This window comes from Atractosteus spatula, chromosome 7, assembly GCF_055471065.1.
Source record: "Atractosteus spatula isolate fAtrSpa1 chromosome 7, fAtrSpa1.hap1, whole genome shotgun sequence".
Taxonomy (NCBI): domain Eukaryota; kingdom Metazoa; phylum Chordata; class Actinopteri; order Semionotiformes; family Lepisosteidae; genus Atractosteus; species Atractosteus spatula.
In genome coordinates, this window is record NC_142712.1 from 17,681,899 (window position 1) to 17,700,865 (window position 18,967).

Here is an 18,967-nt window from a genome sequence, read left to right on the forward strand (position 1 = left end):
ATGCCAGTAGAGGGAGCACAGAAATCAAGTGTCAACCTTGGGTGTTGTTACATGGTACTCAGACGCTCACTAAACACACCCGCGGAGAGAACTAGGCTTGTCCTGCTTCAAGTTATGTCCTTTACTAAATTCACGAATCGGACAGCCTGCTGGAAACGTGTGGAAAATGTAATGGCTTTTCACATTTAAAAAAAATAATACAAACATTACTGTGAAGAGCTATCTTCTCTCCGGTTTGCGGTAACTGTAAGTACATTAATGTAATATTCAGGCAGTACTGTATGGCAGTAAGGCTACTGTTATAGGAGTTCAGAGGGTGATTAATTTATGTTTTCCATTTTGAATCTAGAGTTGTGCTTGTCAAGCCAGGTATGTTTAGTATTTTTAATTTCACACTGCACATGAAAGATTATCCCGGTTCTGTTACGCTCAAGGACAAAATATCGCCTGCGTTTAAAACTTAAATGTTGAGTTGAATAGTTTTCTTTGGAGCCAGTAGTATTTTCCATGTGTAGTACAGCACGAAGCTTAATATTTTTTTTTACAAAACAGAGTGACTAAGGCGTTTCATTTGAAATTATTTTCATAAGTATTCGGACTAGTCAGTAATGTGTTGCCTGTTCTGTTGATAACATATAGGGTTCGTTAAGATGATACATACTGTAACTTTGCATTTACATTTGGTGGCCCGTACGGAAGGAAAAGTGTTGTCCGTGGTTGTTTACCGACTTCGAGGGGAGCTATAAGGAGACTAGACTTAAGTTAATAGGCTCCAGTGTTTGGAAAGGACACTGGTTAATTTTGGAACTATATAAGCACTAATCATCTATTAGCCCCAGGTGCACCTCACACCGCTATAGGGATATCATTGCAGTACTACTGTGCAATTACCTATCGTCTCGACGGATCTGGAGGACAGCATCTATTTCCTGGGACTCTACTCCGTAAGACTAAGAGTTGTTTTTTTCTGTCAGGAGCAAGGTGTAATCCTAGAGACCAAAACTGATCGTGTCGTCTGTGCAGTGTAGGCATGTCGCTGCAACCTACGGCAGCGGGATAAACGGGTTTTCTTCCAGACACGTACCGTACAGTACAGTACAGTACGTGGATTTTTTTAAAATAAAACGTAGGGGATTCAAATAATTTATACTACATCTGAAAATGTAGAGCATGATAATAAATTTTCCGATTGATTCCACTCATTCCTTTTCTCCTGGGAAGTATAATGGATCACCACTTTGGCCTCTCACCCAGTAGTTGATCCAATTGTTTGATATTGAAATTATTGCCTTTAAGGTAAAATATATGTAAAATAAAGGTGGTTATTAATTTAAAAGAGAAAAAAATAGTTAAACTAGACGGTAGTCAAGATTAGTATGCAATTCGGGACAATTTTTGTGTTCCTCTACTAAGTAAATCGGCTAATTCATTGAAACATGCACATAAAATGTACTCTCAGTAATAGTCATTTCAGACGAATATTGTTCCTATGCCTCTGCCACAGATGCACTCAGGCGTACCAGTTACGTGTGTACATGTTTTGGGAGTGCCCGCGATTCAGCGCTTTTGGGTGTGTGTGCCATTGAAACTTCACAGCTCTTTTTCAGTTAAGATCCCCAAATTACTGTCAGTGTTCAGATACTAATCGTTTGTTCACAGGTCTGCAGCCAAAACAAACATGTCTTATGAGGCTGGGTGGAGACTGTAATACTCTTAAACAGCACTTATGTTTGATTTAATTTGCAGCTGTTCTAGGGAAAATAGTATAAATTACATTATGCACGTGCACAAACTGTCACAGTGTGATTAAATGCTTTCCCCATCATAATGGTTTATTCTTGTGATTTCTAATTTTTCAACTTCAATTTGTCTTGTCTTGAGAAATATTGCTTAAAAGTTCTTTTATTTAATAAACATTACATATATAATTATGCTGAATGTTTCTGTTTCCAAACTCCTTTAGCAGACGTGAATAATGATTTTCCAGACGACTCTACAGCTGACTGATAATTGTGGGCACATCGATTGGGGTTAAATATGAGGAGTAGTTCATTTGGAAACGTTAAAAACTAAAAGAAAAAAGGGAGTGCGTGATGATCTTTTCACTAGAAAATAAGGTGGAGTCTGTCCGATATAAAAAAACATTCCAAGTTATTTTTGCCAGTTTAACGTTTGTTTTTCACAAAGGACTTAAAAACATCAGACAAAAATGGTTAAAATCCATTGTGTTATGTGACTGTGTCTTGGGAATGGACAAGGAATAACTGAGTTTTTCATTTTCTTAAAGATAGACCCATTGTCTTGTATAATTCCGTCACAACCTCTTTGAGTTTCCTGTGAATGGTTTCGTTTGCCTATGAGTCAACATCCTATCCCAAAAGCATCCTTAAAAGACCACACTACTGACACCAACCTCAGTTAAAGGAGTACCATACTGTTTTCTCATTTCATGTTATCCGAGCTCTATATAACTCAATTGGAATAATTATTCAAAAGCTGTACGCTTTTTTTGCTTCTTAGCAGTTATTTTACAAGGAACTGTACTTCTAATTAAGTACATCTCTGTTACTGATTAATTCTTAAAGACCTTGGTTCCTCTCAAGGTTTCTTCCTACTTTAGTCTAAGGGAGATTTTTCCTTGCCACAGTCGCCTTAGGCTTGCTCACTGGGGCTTCAGGCCCAGAAATCTGTAAAGCTGCTTTGTGACCATGTCCATTGTAAAAAGCGCTATACAAACAAAACTGAATGGATTTGAATTGAATTGAAATGCAACTAATCGAGCCTGTGTTAATTTAATATAGTTATTTTTGTTACATTAAAAAAGGGATGTGCAGTGTTGATAGGTCCATCTATCCATTTTCAAACTGCTTTATTCAATAGAGGGTTGTGGGGGAGCTGGAGACTATAAGGCAGGATACACCCTGGACAGGGCGCCAGTCTATTTGAGGGCACACACAGACACAGACATGTACACGTTCACATCAGGGCCAATTTTTCCCAGCAGCAATTAACCTACCGGTATGTTATTGAACCGTGAGAAGAAACTGGTAGGTTAGATGGCTTCTGGGAAAGTTGGTCCTGATGTGAGTGTGTGCCCTGCAGTGTACTAGCGTCCTGTCCAGGGTGTATCCTGCCTTGCGCCCATTGCTTGCCAGGATTGGCTCCGGCTCCTCTGTGACACCATGTTGGATAAAGTGGTTTAAACATGAATGGATGCATGGACATAATTATTTCAGCAATTTCTCCTAGCAACAGCAATATTTTGTCTAGCAAAACCTAACAGCTTTTTAAGTTTTAAATCAGTCATTGTTAATAGCTGATTCACAGCTCATAAGGAAAACAAGTTAAATTGTCTTTTTTTCTTTTCCTATACAGAAATCTAGACGGAAATTCCCTGGCAAGTAGCATAAAGTGAGAGGGTGTTTGACATTAAAAAAAGGAGACAGCCTCCTTTCCCAAACTTTGCACCTGCCTTTTTGGAAGTGTAAGAATAGAAAGACGTTTCTCTGGAGGGTATCTTGTGGAGGAGAAAGCACTCAGTGGGTAAATGGGGTAGCCATGGCGACTTCTGATCTGTTGTGTTGGTGGTTTCAGAGTGACTACTGATTGGGCACCTTGAACAGGTGCTGTGAAGAGGGTCATGAGGTGTGCAGGGGTGCCAGGACTTATCAGTCGGAATGCCTCAGGCCCTGCCAGCTTCCGCTCCTGTATTCCTGCTGCTGTTCTGCGGTTACGGTGAGTTACTGCAGCCAGAATAGGCTTTAAGCTGCCCTGTTCCCAAACCATTGTAAAGTAGTATATTTCTGGTGGTTGGTGAGGTGCCTTAGCCAAGCTGTGACTCAGAGTAGGGAAACAGCCGGGGCCTTCTTTGGGTAAATGAGGGCATTTCCTGAGAGGAAGACAAGAAACACTGACTGCTTTCTGTGTCGTTGTGTTGCTGTTCTACCCTGAAATGTACCTGCTGAAAATGACACATCTGCGTAATTGTATCATCGATGTAAATTGAGGTTATAAGTGTATAAGACTATACAAAAACACAGAAGCTGGAAATCTAAAGTCTTTCCTCATACCTCTCATTTCAACATATTCTTTGGTTTTTATAAGACAAGAGATTGGGAGCACTCAATATTTGTACAAAATAATTAGAAAATGTTGAATTAGGAAATAATTTAAAACATCATCTGAGCGCTTTAACTGGCAAATGTAGTTAAGTGTAAAACCTTTAAATACGAAGAACAGGCCCTGAGTTACACAGGAAATCACACTGGAATAATAGGAAAGTGAGTGGAAGAATGGTTAGAATTTTTTTTTCCTCCTGGATTGTTTTTGAAAAACTTTTGGAGGTACAATAGCAGCTCCACTCAATTAAAAATGCCAAATACTGTAATCATCTAAGTGATTGCTGTGACATGAAAGATTCTGCCCTTTACTGTAATCCCATTGAGATTGCCCAAGGGAAGGGACATGGTAATAGTATATTACACTTATTCAAATGTGTTTTTCAAATATTTGGCATAGCCCATATTTTTGTTACTCTTTTTGAAAGGACAAGTTTAGGCAACATATGAGTGTGAAAGCCTCATCTCAGAGGTTTCCAAAAGTTTTCCATACAGTAGATGCCTCTTAATTTTTATGAAAGCATTTTCTTTTGGCGAAACATTGTACAGCCCAGGAAATCAGAGAGAAGGAAATTTACTCTTAGAAGACATAAACCTTTTTTTTATTTGTAGCCTTCACTAAAGTCTCCATAAAAGCTCAAACTAAATGACATTTTAGATTTTTGTACTCTCTTTTCCTTATGCAGAAAAACAAACCTATGTCAGTCTTTTATAGAAAGTCATTTTACTTTAATGTTTACCAGGTCATCCTGAAAGCTCTGTATTTTGTAGTACTTTGAACAATATTCTTTTCGTTTTGTGGATATGCAGAGAGGAACAAAGGTTGTTAATGATATGGAACCCCTGAGAATGAGTGTACAGTATATTTGACCTGTAATTATGTTGGATTAGCTACTGCAGGACTTTGAATTAACTACTGTATTCATGTGTCGATTACCCTGAGATGTTGTGATAAAACTTTTGAAAATTCAGATTGATGTGAATTGAAAATTGTTAAATGACGAGCTTAGTTTCTTCTCATCTGCTGCATTAATCAGATGTCACAGTTGTTTTAATTGTAGAAAACAAGAGTGGTGGCAAGTGGTACAGTGGTGCAGTGGTTAGCATTTCTGCCTCGCAGCACTGGGCCCCTGGGGTGCTATCTGCATGGTGTTTAAATGTTCTCCCTGTGTTTGCATGAGTTTCCTCTGGCTGCTCTGATTTATCTCCCACAGACCAAAGATATACTGACAGGTTAATTGGCTTTTGGAAAAATTGGCCCAAGTGTGAATGTATGCGTGCCTGCATTTCTCTCTTGACAGCCCTGCGATGGACTGGCGTCCTGTCCAGAATGTAACCTGCCTTGCGCCCATTGCTTGTCAGGATCGGTTCTGGCTCCCCTGCGACCCTGATTTGGAAAAAAGTGTTTAGAAAACGGATAGATTGATGGCTGGAAAATTGGTCCTGGTGTGAGTGTGCGCGTGTCTGTATCTGTATATGCCCTGCGATTAACTTGCGCTGTGAGGCAGCAATGCTAACCATTGCGCCAACATGCTGGCCCATTACTAAACATACTGAATAAAAATGTCGCTTTTTGGCATCCACTTTACAGGTGGATCAGAGAAAATAAAAAACCATCCTTGAGCTCTGACGTTCAGTTATCACCACATATGGTAGTTGATATTGAGGTGTCCTGCCTTACTAGCAAACGTCGAGTTTGTTGCGGTTGTTTTTGTTCATTGAAACGGACACACTGTAACTAAATGCTCACCATTCCTTTTGACTTCATTTCAGCTTTGGCCCAAATCCATTACTGGCCCTCAGCAGTATATGTGGCTTTAAGCAACGGCACAGTGTTTGTGGATTTCCACTGTGACAGGAATGTGACCAATGGCAGCATGACCATTTCCTTGGTGGATACAGAGACTAATACCACTGTGGCCAGCAGACCTGTACCTGGGAACCAGTCAGAAGGCACAGTGGAGTTTAACTGCACCTGCTTCCCCTACGCGGGCAGATTCCGGTTCTGGCTGCAGCAGGGTGGGCAGAATAGGAGCCTCAATGATACCCAGTGGTGGAGTGAGGTACTGCACGTCCAGTGGCCCCCTTTCCACATTGGCGTGCAGAGAACGAGCAACAGGAGCTCGAGCTCTTTTCAGATCGGGATTTCCACCAACTTTGAGCCCTGCCGTTTGAACTTGTCCCCTGTTTACTTGGAGGTCAGCTACTTTGAGCACAACACGATAGGGAAGGTAAGCATTGATAAAGTGAAGGCACAGGTCAGGAGGGACGTTGCTGTTGTGAAATCACAGTGGGTGGATTTGGGCTGTGTCTTCCCTTTTACCGAACGGGATTTCATCAAGGTGTCCCTGAAATCCCGCCATGCAGACCGGGACATAAAGTCCTCAGGGCCGCTGTACCTCTCTCAGATATTTACATACAAGCTGCTCATTGACAATGTGTACAAGCTGGGCTGCGAGCGAACAGTGACAGTGCGCTTATTGCCCCCACCCTGTGCCTTCGCCCAAGGAAAGGTGGTCCTGTACCGGGAAGGAGTCACGGGCTCAGGAGAGGACAGCCCTCCTGTGGCGTCTAAATGGCTTTCCCACGGAGAGAATGAAACTGAATTCAACTGCTCCCTGTTTGAACCGGGCAAAAACAAGTACTGCTTTAAGTTCATTTTAAACTTTAGCCGCTTGCCTAGCCATGCCCAGAGCTGCATCGTCGTACAGAGGAACACAGGTTAGCATTTCTTTTGTTTTTTAATGTCTTTTTTTTCTTTTCAGTTTCAGAGATATCTGATATTTGCCCCCTCCCTCTCCATTTGAAACCTCACTCCTTCTCGCCTGCTAACGTTGTCTTCACCTACCAGCGCTGTAGTCTTCATTCTAGACCTTGCCATGCCATTTCATGAGTTACCGATTGGTGCCGTGCAAAAAGTAGATCTTGAAGAGCTTCGGCAATGACATGCCCGAGTCACAAAAGATGGGCAAGAGGAGACACTCTAACGTAGCCAGAGCAGCCGTAGCGTTGGTATTCCTAGAATAACCTTTCGTGTAAAAACAGAAGAAGGACAGAGTCAACCTCTTCCTTCATTTAATGGCTTGCTTAGTCTTGCTGGGGATTGTGTCTGCTGAGATTAATTCAAGCTCCACACCCTGCGATGTGCATAAAGGAAAGGCACTATGTACTTGGCAGTTTAAAACTTCTGAAAAAACCTGGGGCTAGTTAGGGGATTGAGGAGAGCAAGGGTGTAGATGAGTTCATCTGAAGCCTGAGATTTTAGTATATACCCTCAAAGGTAGGGGAGCTCACGAAATCTCAAAGGACTCAATCTCCTTACTATAATGCCTGCAGTCTCCCCTCTCTTCCTCCTGTAACTGCCACTAGCCATGTACATTTTTGCTTTTACAGTAGATTATGCAGTGAATCATACTGTAGGTGCCATAATTGGGCAACACACTGGCACAGTGGTTAGCATGGGTGCCTCACAGCTCTGGAGCCCTGGATTCATTTGGTTGTGTTTGCATATTCTCCCATTGTTCACTTGGATTCCTCGGGGTCCTCTGGTTTCCTCCCACAGTCCAAACACATGCTGGTAGTTTAATTGGCTTCTGCAAAATTAATACTGGTGACAGTGTGTGTCAGTATTTTTGATCATGTTTGTCCCATTCATGGTGTATCATGCCCTGTGCCCAGTGCTTCCCAGGATAGGCTCCAGACCACTGTGACCCTGAATTAGATAAGTGGTTAATGAAAGTGATATGATGTGAGGTACTGTACCATATGTAACACGAATGCCAAGATATTATTTGTTATTATTTCTGCTACGATTATGACAGGTGACATACTTTTGGGATATCTTTACAGTAATCCTGGCTGATAGATTAATGCACTGCTTGGTCACCTCTACATGTGTAAAGGTTCAAACCTCTGAGGTTCCACAGATATTTTTAGATGGGTTGACTCACCAAGCTAGAATTATTCTTCAAGCAGCAGGATTTCCATAGGTCCAGTATAAGCACTAGATTTGCTTTTAGTGGGCAGAGCTATAATGCTGTAATGCACTCACTTTCCCTCACCTCATCCTGTAGAGTCATGGGGCCGGTGGCAGAGCTGGAGCCCCTGCAGTGTGAACTGTGGTGAAGGGGTGAGGCAGCGGTACCGGGAGTGCCTGGTGCCTTCCACTGGGACGGCCCACTGCACCGGCCTGCAGAAAGAGCTCTCCCCCTGCTCCCTGGAGGGCTGCACAGGTAAACACCGGGCTGGGTCACACCCAGGCCCTCCAGCAACCACCGCAATTTACATAACTCGGTATCAGGCCAATAGATCTCTAGGCACTTGGCAAGAAATGAATATGAAACCTTTCAAGACAAGCAGAAGATTATGCATATGAACTGTAAATCTTCTGGCCCAGGAATGGTGCTACCTGACTGTAATGAGCTTTCCCCAGCCTGCAGTGTTTGCTATCCAGAGCACTCATGCAACATGTAGTAGGCTCCAATATTCTTATAAACAGAGCATCTTCTTTAACTGCTGAGCAGTTTACATTTTGGATCTTCTGTGATGGGGCCTTCACTGAGGCAATAATTTTGCCCTCCACACTCAACCATTTCTACAGACTGGTGCAGTGCAGTTCTCGTGCGTTTTGCCTCCAAGTACTTTCATGACCCATTATCACTGTATCCTTAGGCTTTTAGTTCATCTATTTGCATTTGCTTGGGTACAGATGTTACTCAAGAGGTACGTAACCACTACATTCACAGGAAAGCAAACATTTTTTTTTATTGTTATAACCTTGGCCAGTATAGTGGCCCAGCCGTTAGCATCACAGGCTTGCAATGCTGGGGCCCTGGGTTCAATTCCTAAGGTGCTATCTGCATGGAGTTTGTAAGTTCTCCCTGTAGTCACATGGGTTTCCTCTGGGTGCTCCGGTTTCCTCCTACAGTCCAAAGACATAGTGGTGGATTAACTATTGCCCATTGTTTGCTGGGTTTGACTCTGCTTCCACTGTATTGGATAAAGCAATTAAAAAACGGATGGATGTTATAACCTTAATTCCCTCAAAGGGAATGTAGCCATTGCTCTTTTAGGTTGCGTCACAATTACCTTCTCACAGAGAATTGAATGTTGAAATTTGGTTCAAACCTTTCCATTCACATGGACTCATAGGGGAAAAAGGGCAGCCTGGGTAACATGAGAGGGCTCACGGTCTGGTGTGCATGCTGGATTGAGGGGAAATCACAGGACACTTCCTCATGAGGCAGCAGCTGCATTTTTTTAGAGAACCTAATTTGTTTTTCAATTTCTTGCAGTGATTGCAGTTTCACCTTCCCTCGCTCCTGTTCACCCTGAGAGCAAAAAGATGGGCAACATGGTAGCTGTGGCAGGCATCTCAATCTGTCTTGTAGTGATTGTAGCCACTGTCCTCATCACGCTGTGGAGGAAGCTTTGTCGGACTCCAAAGTGCAACTCCGTCCGCCGCCACAGCTCCTTGCACTCCCCGGGATTCAGGAAGAACTCGGACGAGGTCAACATCTACTGCCAGAGCCAGCAACGGCACAGTTTCTCTGAGAGCCTGGAGGCCCTGCCAGAGCAGGCTGAGGAAGTTTTCGACAAGCTGACCGTAGGCCGCAGGCACAGCCACCCTCTCTCAGCTGAACTGAGCAACCCCACTTCTGGGGAGAGTCTGTCACCCAACGTGCAGAAGATCATCCCTCCTATCTTTGGCTACCGGCTTGCCCAGCAGCAGCTGAAGGAGATGAAGAAGAAAGGCTTGAAGGAGGCCACCAAGGTCTACCATGTGTCCCAGAATCCCCTGAATGACACTGTCCTGGATGCCACCTCTGTAATTATGCCAGAGCAGCCAGAAAGCCAGGAGGAAGCAGCATTAAGCCGTTTCCGCATCAAGGCACCATTCTTAGAACCCAAGAGCTCTGTTTCTCCAGAGAGGCCGAGTCCCAAAGTGGACTTTGTGCTCTCACAGCTCAGTGAGCTTCCCCTCTCCTCTCAGCCCAGTGTGCATCAGCGTACTGAAGAATGGGTGGAGATGGTAGAAAGAGGCTACATGAGGAATCCACATTTCAAGAGAACAGCCAGCTTCCATGAAACCAAACACCCCCGACCATTCCGAGAAAGGAGCCTGTCTTCCTGTACTACAAGGCAGCTGGCATTCTCTGGCTCCAGGTTGAGGGGTTTCGACCAGCATCGAGAAAAGGAGGACAGACGCCCCAAATCTAGGATGGGGGATGGGGAGGAGGAGAGGCACCGATTTTGGAATGAGAGGTTGTCAGCAAACAGGCCAGACCTCCTCGGTGATCGCAGACTGGAGACCTGGACTACTGGACTGGACAAAACAGAGCAAAGTAGGGCCAGAAGAGGCCCTTCGCCAATTCAGAGAAACATGATAGCCAGGAAGCTGAAGCAAGCCAATTCATCGGCCACCTACAGCCACCAGAGGAGCACCAGCCTCAGTCCCTCTCAGTACAGGAGGGACAAATGCAAGAGCCTTCCACTCGACTCTGAATATGGACTCTACCCCAGCTCCCCCTACGGCCTCACTGAGTCTGAACAACGCATGATGGATCTGTCGGGGTTCTTTGGGGAAGAGGATGAGAACAGAGATTTTGAGTGCTGAGATGCTGTGATGATTACCTGCACATCATACTCTCAGGGTCGCTGAACATAGTTCATCTTTTGTCAGAGCACTGACTGAAAAAGTAATGAAGCCACTTGTGGTCAACCTAGAGTATTAGGAACATCCCAGTGTGAATACGGCAAGCAGTGAGCACAAGTTGCGAAGCCAGTTCAATGGCCAATACAGTTAATTATCACTACTCACTATTGACTGGAGGTCTAGGTCATCGGTCATTTACATATGTATATTTTCTGTTAACTTATGAACATATTTGTGAAAGTGGACAATGCAAGTGTCTGTCTGCCACTGAGATTCTAGTATCTATGCTGACAGTATCTGTCTAGGGCCAAAGAATGTATGTTATCTTGAACCTTCTTAAAGGAATGACATAATTTTTAAAAAAATGTTTTAAATACCATTTCATTAAGTTAATGTTTTCTTGTCAGACCTAAGGTTTTTATTTGGATCATCATCTCTGTCCATGTCTTTGACATCAGACATGGCTTTATACTGCAACTGAGTTAATTACCAATAACAGATAACAGATTTAATTACCAAATCTTAACAACTATGTTTTGCAAAATGTAAGGCTTTATGTTGTCTCCTTACACTGCCTGAATATGTTCACTGCTGAATCAATAAAAATGTTGAGGTCTTTTTCATAGATAGCATATTCAAGTTCTGTTCCACTCATTTCATATTTGTTATTTTTGTATATACTGCTATTTAGTCCCAGTTTTGTAAACCGTCCAAAGGTGAAAGACAAACAAGAAGGGAAGGAATAGAATGAAATTAAGTAATGGCAGCTTAATTATGACAAAAAGACAGGTTTATTTAGTTAACCTGATATAGTTAAGGTACAGAATAATGTGGGTACATTTAATTTTAAGTGTTTAACTATGGAAAAAAGCATAACATTGGTATTCTCCTACTTGTCACAGTTCCCGCTGAGAAAGAAAAAAATCAGCAGCGCACAGAAATGACTGTTGGAATTAAATCATTCCCTGAATTCAACCAATCAGAGGATCTCTGTTTGTATTGCTCTAGAACTCTGGTCTCCACCGGCAGGGAAGAGAATGGCAGGGCCTAGAGAGGCCTGGAGTCCTGGATGAAAGGGGACTCTTATTGCTAACCTATACCAGCCCTCCCTCACCGCTCCCCCAGCTGTCCATAAAGACCAGCGGCCTGACCTTCATGGTAGTATGCCGGAGGGAGTACCAGAGGCCGCTCCATGTCATCCACACCACCCCATTGTCGTACTTTCCTCTGTACTCGCCTCCCCTGTAGTATTTTCCATTCAGGTTGGCTGCATGGCACCTGCAGGACAAACAAAGCACAGAGGCCTCCTTGAACTCTGGGAGGGGCGTTGTCTGCAATCAGCCCTAATTCAGTTGATATAGGAGAGAGATATGGAACACAAGCTTTCTTTCATGTTTAAAAATCCACATATTTTGTGAAACCACCGTGTTTGAATCTATTCTCCCTTCTTTGAGACAGTAGTGAGACATGTGTGGAGGCACAAGCTGGTCCTCTTCAACTTGCACATCACTCCAAAAGTACCCAAGATACACTATATTTTATGATAAATCATAATGTTTTCCTTTTCCAAGGTTCCTTTTGTCTCATCTGTTGTACTAGCAGGCATCCTTTGAAATGAAATCACCTAGTAAAGGATTATTTTGTGTTATTTTCTATTCATATAATGGCACACTTCATGCAACATGAAATGTCTTGATCATTGTATTTTTTTCAGAGAGGAACATACCATAAACTTAAGCAAATGTGCATAAGGCACAGTTTTCTATTGGAACTTGACAAGCCAACTGCTCTTGTCAAGATAACAACTGCAGCACAGTGTTAAACAATCATAAGCTAAGGGGAAAAAAACAGTAACTGAATGTTTTTGTGATGCCAGTAACATTTCATGAGATAACCTGATCTTTGTGATCGATTTAGGAGGCAGCAAATCTTTATTATGGGGGCAATTTACTGTACTTATTTACACGACACCATTAAGTGAAAATGTCAGCGAAAAACTGGCATTTCATTTTCTCCACAAAATAAATTGCGGTATAAACATTGGCCAGGTGGCTGTTTATTTTCTTCCCAGGAAGTACTGACTGATTTACCAAAAAAAAAATCTCATGCAGCTGTTCTTCAGATTTAAGTGTTAAGAATCTGTTATTAGCAGTCATCCCAGGAAACATTTTCAAAGGCACTGTGCAGGTCAGGGAAGGTGAGGCTGGAATGTGTGGCAGTTGAACAGTGTGCCCTGTGTCTAGGATACCTGTTGTACCACCATCCTCCCTTGTTTTCCTTGGCACAGCTGCCCTGCAGGAAGCGGTCATTATCTCTGTCCTTGGTGCTGAACAGCATGGCATTGTGTGAGGCTGACCACTGTTGCTCCACACCACCTCCCCCGGACAGCGCATCGCCAGCAGTCCCACTGTACAGCCCAAACCTCAGCTGGTAGTTATTCTAAAACACAACGATAGTCAAGTACACCTTCTTCCCACCTTTAAGAGCAAAAGCTGAAAATACATTGAGCAGAGCATGTATTTTGGGGAGCATTGGCTAATTTATAGCCTATCATTACCATAGGCATCAAATCTAAAAATGCTCCAAATAAAGAAATTTCACCTCTAATGCAGTCATTGGTTGATAGTGTTTCTCGATGCTAACCTGTAAAAAGTGACAAGAATACAGAAGTGCCTCTTGTGAAAGGTTATGCAGTATTTGGACCTTGTTGTTGGGAAACTATAGGAATGTAGTTGGGACCTAGCCTCTGCCTCCATACAAAAACGACATTTTCTCAGGTTGTGTTTGAAAGAGGTAACTATCAACTATAAAGGATGCTTACAAATCACTGTGATCTGGACAAGTAATTTGGAAATTTGGAAGGTCCGAAACATGATTTCTATGATCCAAGTTTATACCACTGTAATTTTTAAGGAAGAAAAATGCCTTTTTTCTAACAACGTGCACTGTATTATAAAGTGATTTGTGACTAAATCGAGATACTGGTAGCAGGTAAGTGCAGGACATGAAAACAAAAGATCTGTGTAACAATGCTTGAAAGAGTTCATAGTGTCTAAACAGACCCACAGAAAGGATTGCTATGGCATCGGTCATAAGATTGTTTAAGAGAAAGAATTGTTTACTTATTGTTTTTGTTTTCAAGATATGGATTACACATTTCATTAGACCATTTGAAAAAGCTGCTCACCCACTTCTGTTTGTGAATGATTTGTGTGGCATTTCTAAAGCTACCCACTAGGCGTCACTATGGTTTTATTTTTGTAGACACTTTTCGGAACACTATGGCAGTCATTATGAAATAATAGAGGAAAATGTTTTTTATTCAGTTATATTTTGCAAAAATATATAATTTTTTCACGTATATTTTTATAAATAGATTTAGATATGTTATGGGGAAGTCACCTTGTTCAACTGCAGAACTTAAATTGTAAACTCTTGAGAAATAAAATACTAAATGTGCAGTAGTACGTTAAACACGTAAAGAACTTTCTTGTAGTAATACTCTGTGGATTATGCACAATCTGATTTAAATCATGTGTTTTCTTTTAACCAGGAAACTGAATGAACTCCATAAACCTGTTCTTGACTGGAGTAAAACAGCTTGATTTTGTTTTGTACTACTCATTTGACAATGTATGTTGATGAGTCCTTCACAGCCTGGTTTTTTACAGTACATGTTGCTCTTGTTTCACCAAAGACAGGCCAGTGTCTGAGAAGCCATAATGCCAAAACAGTTATCTTAGTATATTTTGTAGGAAAGATTCTGTGGTATAACTGACAAATTTTTGAAGGCTGAGTTTCCACTTGTGCCAACATGAGGCTTTTAGAACTCGAGCAGTGTAAACTTCAAGGTTGTAAACTCTGCCATTAGAAATGGCTGCTGAAAAGCTCATTAAAAATGCAGAGTCATCCTTGCTTCTTGTTATGCATATACTTATTAATACTGTACATGCCAACTCACACATTAGCTTTCATTGCATCTAGAGCAGATGCCTGAATTGAATCGTGACAGAAGGGGTTTCTGAATGATCACCTTTTCATCCGCTATTTGAAAGTTTTCATAGTATGCATGCTTCTTCTCTCCTTTCCAGTCCATCAGTTCTATCTTCACTAGATTGTCACCTGGAAGAGAAGAGATAACATTGTAGTTTATGTTCATTACAGTACCTGCTGTGCTTTGTACTGTATTGTTATTTTTTTTAAGTGAAATGTGAAATTTGACTTTCAGTTTAACTTGAAGGCTCACAAACCTTTACTTACAGAAGAGTGCATTGCTTTCTTAATAACAAATTTGGATTTTTTTACCACCCAAGAGAAGAGAGTAAATATGTTCATTCCCCAGCCAGTATTCATCGTTACTTCTTTTAAAATGCCCAAATCCTTCTTTGTAATCACTCCATTCTCTAGAGAAGAAGAAAAAACATTTAGACTCGAACATATTCCACATCTTTCCACATCACAGTGTAGAAAAAAAGTATGCATGTTCTGTAAGTGTTTTTTTCCCGATGTTAATATTAACCAGTTTTGTTAACATATTACCATGCTGAAGAACTTAACGTTTAAAGTAAAACAATCTGCTTTCTGTAGTGCATCCATGCACAGACAAACACAGAGACTGCATCACATTTTCCTTATGTGCAGAAGGGAGAAATGCAGAATTATTATTTCATCATTCTTAGATGTTGGCTATTCTATTTTGTTACCTAGTGGCTGACCTCACTAGAGAGACTCTGAGATGGTTGACTGACAAGACTTCACAGTTTCTAATTCAGGCTTTTCTTCACCTTCTGCTTTGTTTGAATAAACAGGTATGCTTTAACTCCAAAAGGTGATGAATAGACAATGTTTTATATCAGCGGTCACTATTGTAAGAGAATACATTAGCAATAAGGAGAAATCGTACTGTACCGGTTGAAATCCACTCTTCCACTCCGTCTCTGCTGGAACACCGTCCACCCAGCCCCATCTGTCATGTCACAGTACACAAGGAAAGGCTCTGCCACCAGTTTGGGCTTGATCCGGTAGAACCCACTAGGCACCTTCTGTCTGTCATATAGCATTGAGCAGTCTGTACAGGAGCATAACATGCACACTTCAGCATGCCAGCTGAGCAAATCCAAAGAGTAGAAGCACAGAAAACACAGGGCAGACATACTGCAGTGAGTACCTAGTGATCCTTAATAAATTATCTCTTTGTGGGAGGAAGATTTCCACATGGGTGAAATTTCTCGCTCCAGGACTGAGTGGCAGCCATGCTAATATGCTGATCAAGACCTCACTAGAAGTGAAAAAAAAAAACACGTCCACAGGGAAAACTGTTTGGAGCTCATCCCAGGATGCAGTGCTGTCTTTTTTGCACTGATGTCACTAAGCCAGATTGACTAAAAAAGCCATTCGAACAGCCAAACTTCCTATGCCACCGCATCAAATCAGGGGGTGTAAATCTACAGCTACATTGGTTTTTTTTCTTTTCCAAGTATTTTGTCCTTTTCTTCCCTATTTTGCCTTCAGTGTGCACCTGTTTCCACCTGTCACTGTACAGGAGTTGTCTGCAACCAAGTGCTAATTGATTTTATGGCAGGCTTGTGAAAGAAAAAAATGAAATTTTCGCCATAAAAGTCACATTCTTCCTTTCCTAGTGAGGGGATTAATCAACCCATCCAAACTCCTTTTCTCGGATCATGAGCTGTTAATGTTGGTTTAATAATCCTCAGCTACCCTCTCAGAAAAAAAAATGGATCTGACATCCATTTAGAGCAGTGCTTCCCAATCTTCTTCCTGGTAACGCAATGACACTCAAGGATGAGGATTCTGGATTTTTCCAAAGAAAAGTAAAGCATTCTCCATTCCAAAATTTAATATAATGTTGGGTGGAACAAAAACATGGACCATGAGAGTCCTGAGGACTGGAGAAAGAAAACTTCCAATATAAATTCTCAAAAAAATGTTTAAGATTAGGCATTAGGGTTTCCACACCTGCATTCATTCTGACATGTTTTGCTAAAAATTAGAAGAGCATTATGCTGTGATGATAAGTCCACTGGAAAAGTATGTTGGAGTGTATATGTGTTGCTTCCTGTAGGGCACTGGTGCCGAAAGTCCAAAGGGACTGGGTTTGAACAGCAATTGAAAGAAAATGTATTTGTTTCAGGAAAACAAGCAACAGCCTCTTACCCTGGTCATACACAATAAGATTTCCTCCTGTGGTGGGCAGTAGGGTTGGGCCCTGGAGGCTCTTGTTGTGTCTGGGCCAACGGTTGTCCACCCTAAAGTACTTGTACTGTCGCAGGTTCAACAGCTGCCACTCACCGATGAACAGCTTGTTCTGAAGGTTTTTGATGGTGTCATTAAGCTGAGAGAGCTCTAACAAGCACAGCTCGTTCTCCTGAAGGAGAAGGGTGGGGGGAAATACTGTATCCACCAGTAAGCCAAAAACAAACTCATCAGAAAGCCTTTTTTCCAGTTAGGATGGGAGCAATCCAGAGCCCATGCCAGTAGGACACAGCGCAAGGTAAGACTACAGCCTGGATAAGACAACATCACAGGGCACACACACATGCAGGTATAATTTAGAGGCACCAAATAACCTAGTTAGCATGTTGTTTGAAGGTAAGAATAAACTAAAGCACCTGACAAAAACCCACACAAACAACAGAAGAACTTACAAACTCCACACTGGAGACACAGCAGTCCCAAATTAAACTCATGAACCTAGAGTTATGAGGCAGGCTACTGTGCCACCCAATTTACACACAAATCAACAGAAATCCCACAAACACATACCTAATCTTCAATTCATAGCACTACCTGCTGTGTTTCTACTCTATTGCTTAGGCTGTGATTTTTGTAAAAGTACTTGAGAACTAATTTTACAATAGGCAGCAAAACCTACAGTAAATAGCCTGCAGTAAAACCATATAAAGTACATGCCAGATAGTGCATCCACTCTAAGTTATTATACGAATATTGTACAGTACTTAAGAAGAAAATACGTACCGAGAGACGAGATGCTGCTAAAGTTTGGCTCACAAATAAAAGAATCAACACCAGAGACATGTCCTTGTCTTCACACAACCTGTGGATAAAGAAGGCAAAGTCAGACTGAATAGTACTACAGATTTCCCATTTCAAGATGTGGGATTAAGTAGTCAAATCGAGCCTCACTTACGTATAGCTAGAATACATTTTATAATTAATTGTATTTCTTCTTCATCTTAAACTGTTAAATATTGTTTGTCACATCAGTAATCTGTTATGCAAATAAGGAGGATAAGATTGTTTATAAACGATATAATCAAAAGAAGCATTTGACCATTTTACAGTTTACAAGCCCTTGATCCTGATCATTTAGACGACACGTTTCCACACAAAAGTTGTTAGAGAATTAGTACTGGTTGACAGAAACATAGCTACCTTTATGTCAAGAAAAAGAGCAGCTTGTGGGTTATAGTCGATAACCGCTGAGTCGAGGGCAGTCTCCAAGTGCTAAATAATCGCCTCTCGGTATAGCCTCGTAATTTATAATATCTGGTCATCGTTCCAGATGTTCCACATTATAACCAGAAGACAATATTGCATCACTGCCTGGAGTGCAATCCAGAAATGATATACACATTCCTGTTTAGCATTGCTGTCTTCATCCCCCAAACTATTTATTACTACATGTTGATAAATGTATACTGTATATTAGAATATGATTCAAAAATCGTGTTCCAGAAGATTCTAGATAGTGACATTAAATACAACAATTTATTGTTAGAACTTTAAATTAAATTTAGTACATAATTTTATAATTAGGCTGAACGCCTAATTATTGGTAAAACGCCCAGCTATATGGATTGAAAGGCTGCATCCATTTAATGCAAAAGAGTACTAGTATTTTCCCCCTAAACACTGATGTGGAGACACTGCAGTTTACCTTAAATGTATTATAATACTAATAATACTATTATACATAGCTTTCGTTTACAACCTTATGACGTAATGCCTTATCTGCCAAATATGAAGAAACAATGGTGCGGTAAGATACTAGTGCAAACACAAAGTAAAAGTTGTCTGGATACGTTTATTTTACTGTAAAATCACCTACAGTCAGTGGAATTATAGCGGATCTCTAGCTGTTGCAAACAGGATGGGGGTGTACTAAGTGCAAGGAAGGAAAACGGAATTATGTTGGGAAACGTAGCTCAGGAAG

General features: G+C 41.5%; 2 protein-coding genes across 3 annotated transcripts; one reads left to right on the plus strand and one right to left on the minus strand.

Annotated features, from left to right (window-relative positions):
• The first annotated feature begins 60 nt into the window (after positions 1-60).
• On the plus strand, positions 61-11,405 carry thsd1 (thrombospondin, type I, domain containing 1). Its single transcript, XM_088921766.1, has 5 exons — positions 61-246; positions 3,595-3,735; positions 5,892-6,839; positions 8,192-8,350; positions 9,413-11,405. Exons 2-5 carry the CDS (start codon positions 3,678-3,680, stop codon positions 10,732-10,734), a joined length of 2,487 nt encoding a protein of 828 aa, XP_088777892.1. The 5' UTR covers positions 61-246; positions 3,595-3,677; the 3' UTR covers positions 10,735-11,405.
• A 175-nt stretch (positions 11,406-11,580) lies between these two features.
• fgl1b (fibrinogen like 1B) lies at positions 11,581-18,888 on the minus strand. 2 transcript variants are annotated; one of them, XM_088921474.1, is made up of 8 exons: positions 18,863-18,888; positions 17,770-17,848; positions 16,948-17,158; positions 15,682-15,841; positions 15,079-15,176; positions 14,807-14,895; positions 13,022-13,212; positions 11,581-12,051 (listed from the first exon to the last, which is right to left on the minus strand). In XM_088921474.1, exons 2-8 carry the CDS (start codon positions 17,827-17,829, stop codon positions 11,868-11,870), a joined length of 993 nt encoding a protein of 330 aa, XP_088777600.1. In that variant the 5' UTR covers positions 17,830-17,848; positions 18,863-18,888; the 3' UTR covers positions 11,581-11,867. The 2 variants fall into 2 exon arrangements, with proteins under 2 accessions (XP_088777600.1, XP_088777599.1); XM_088921473.1 differs by lacking the exon at positions 18,863-18,888 and adding an exon at positions 18,187-18,252.
• Between the last annotated feature and the right edge of the window lie 79 nt (positions 18,889-18,967).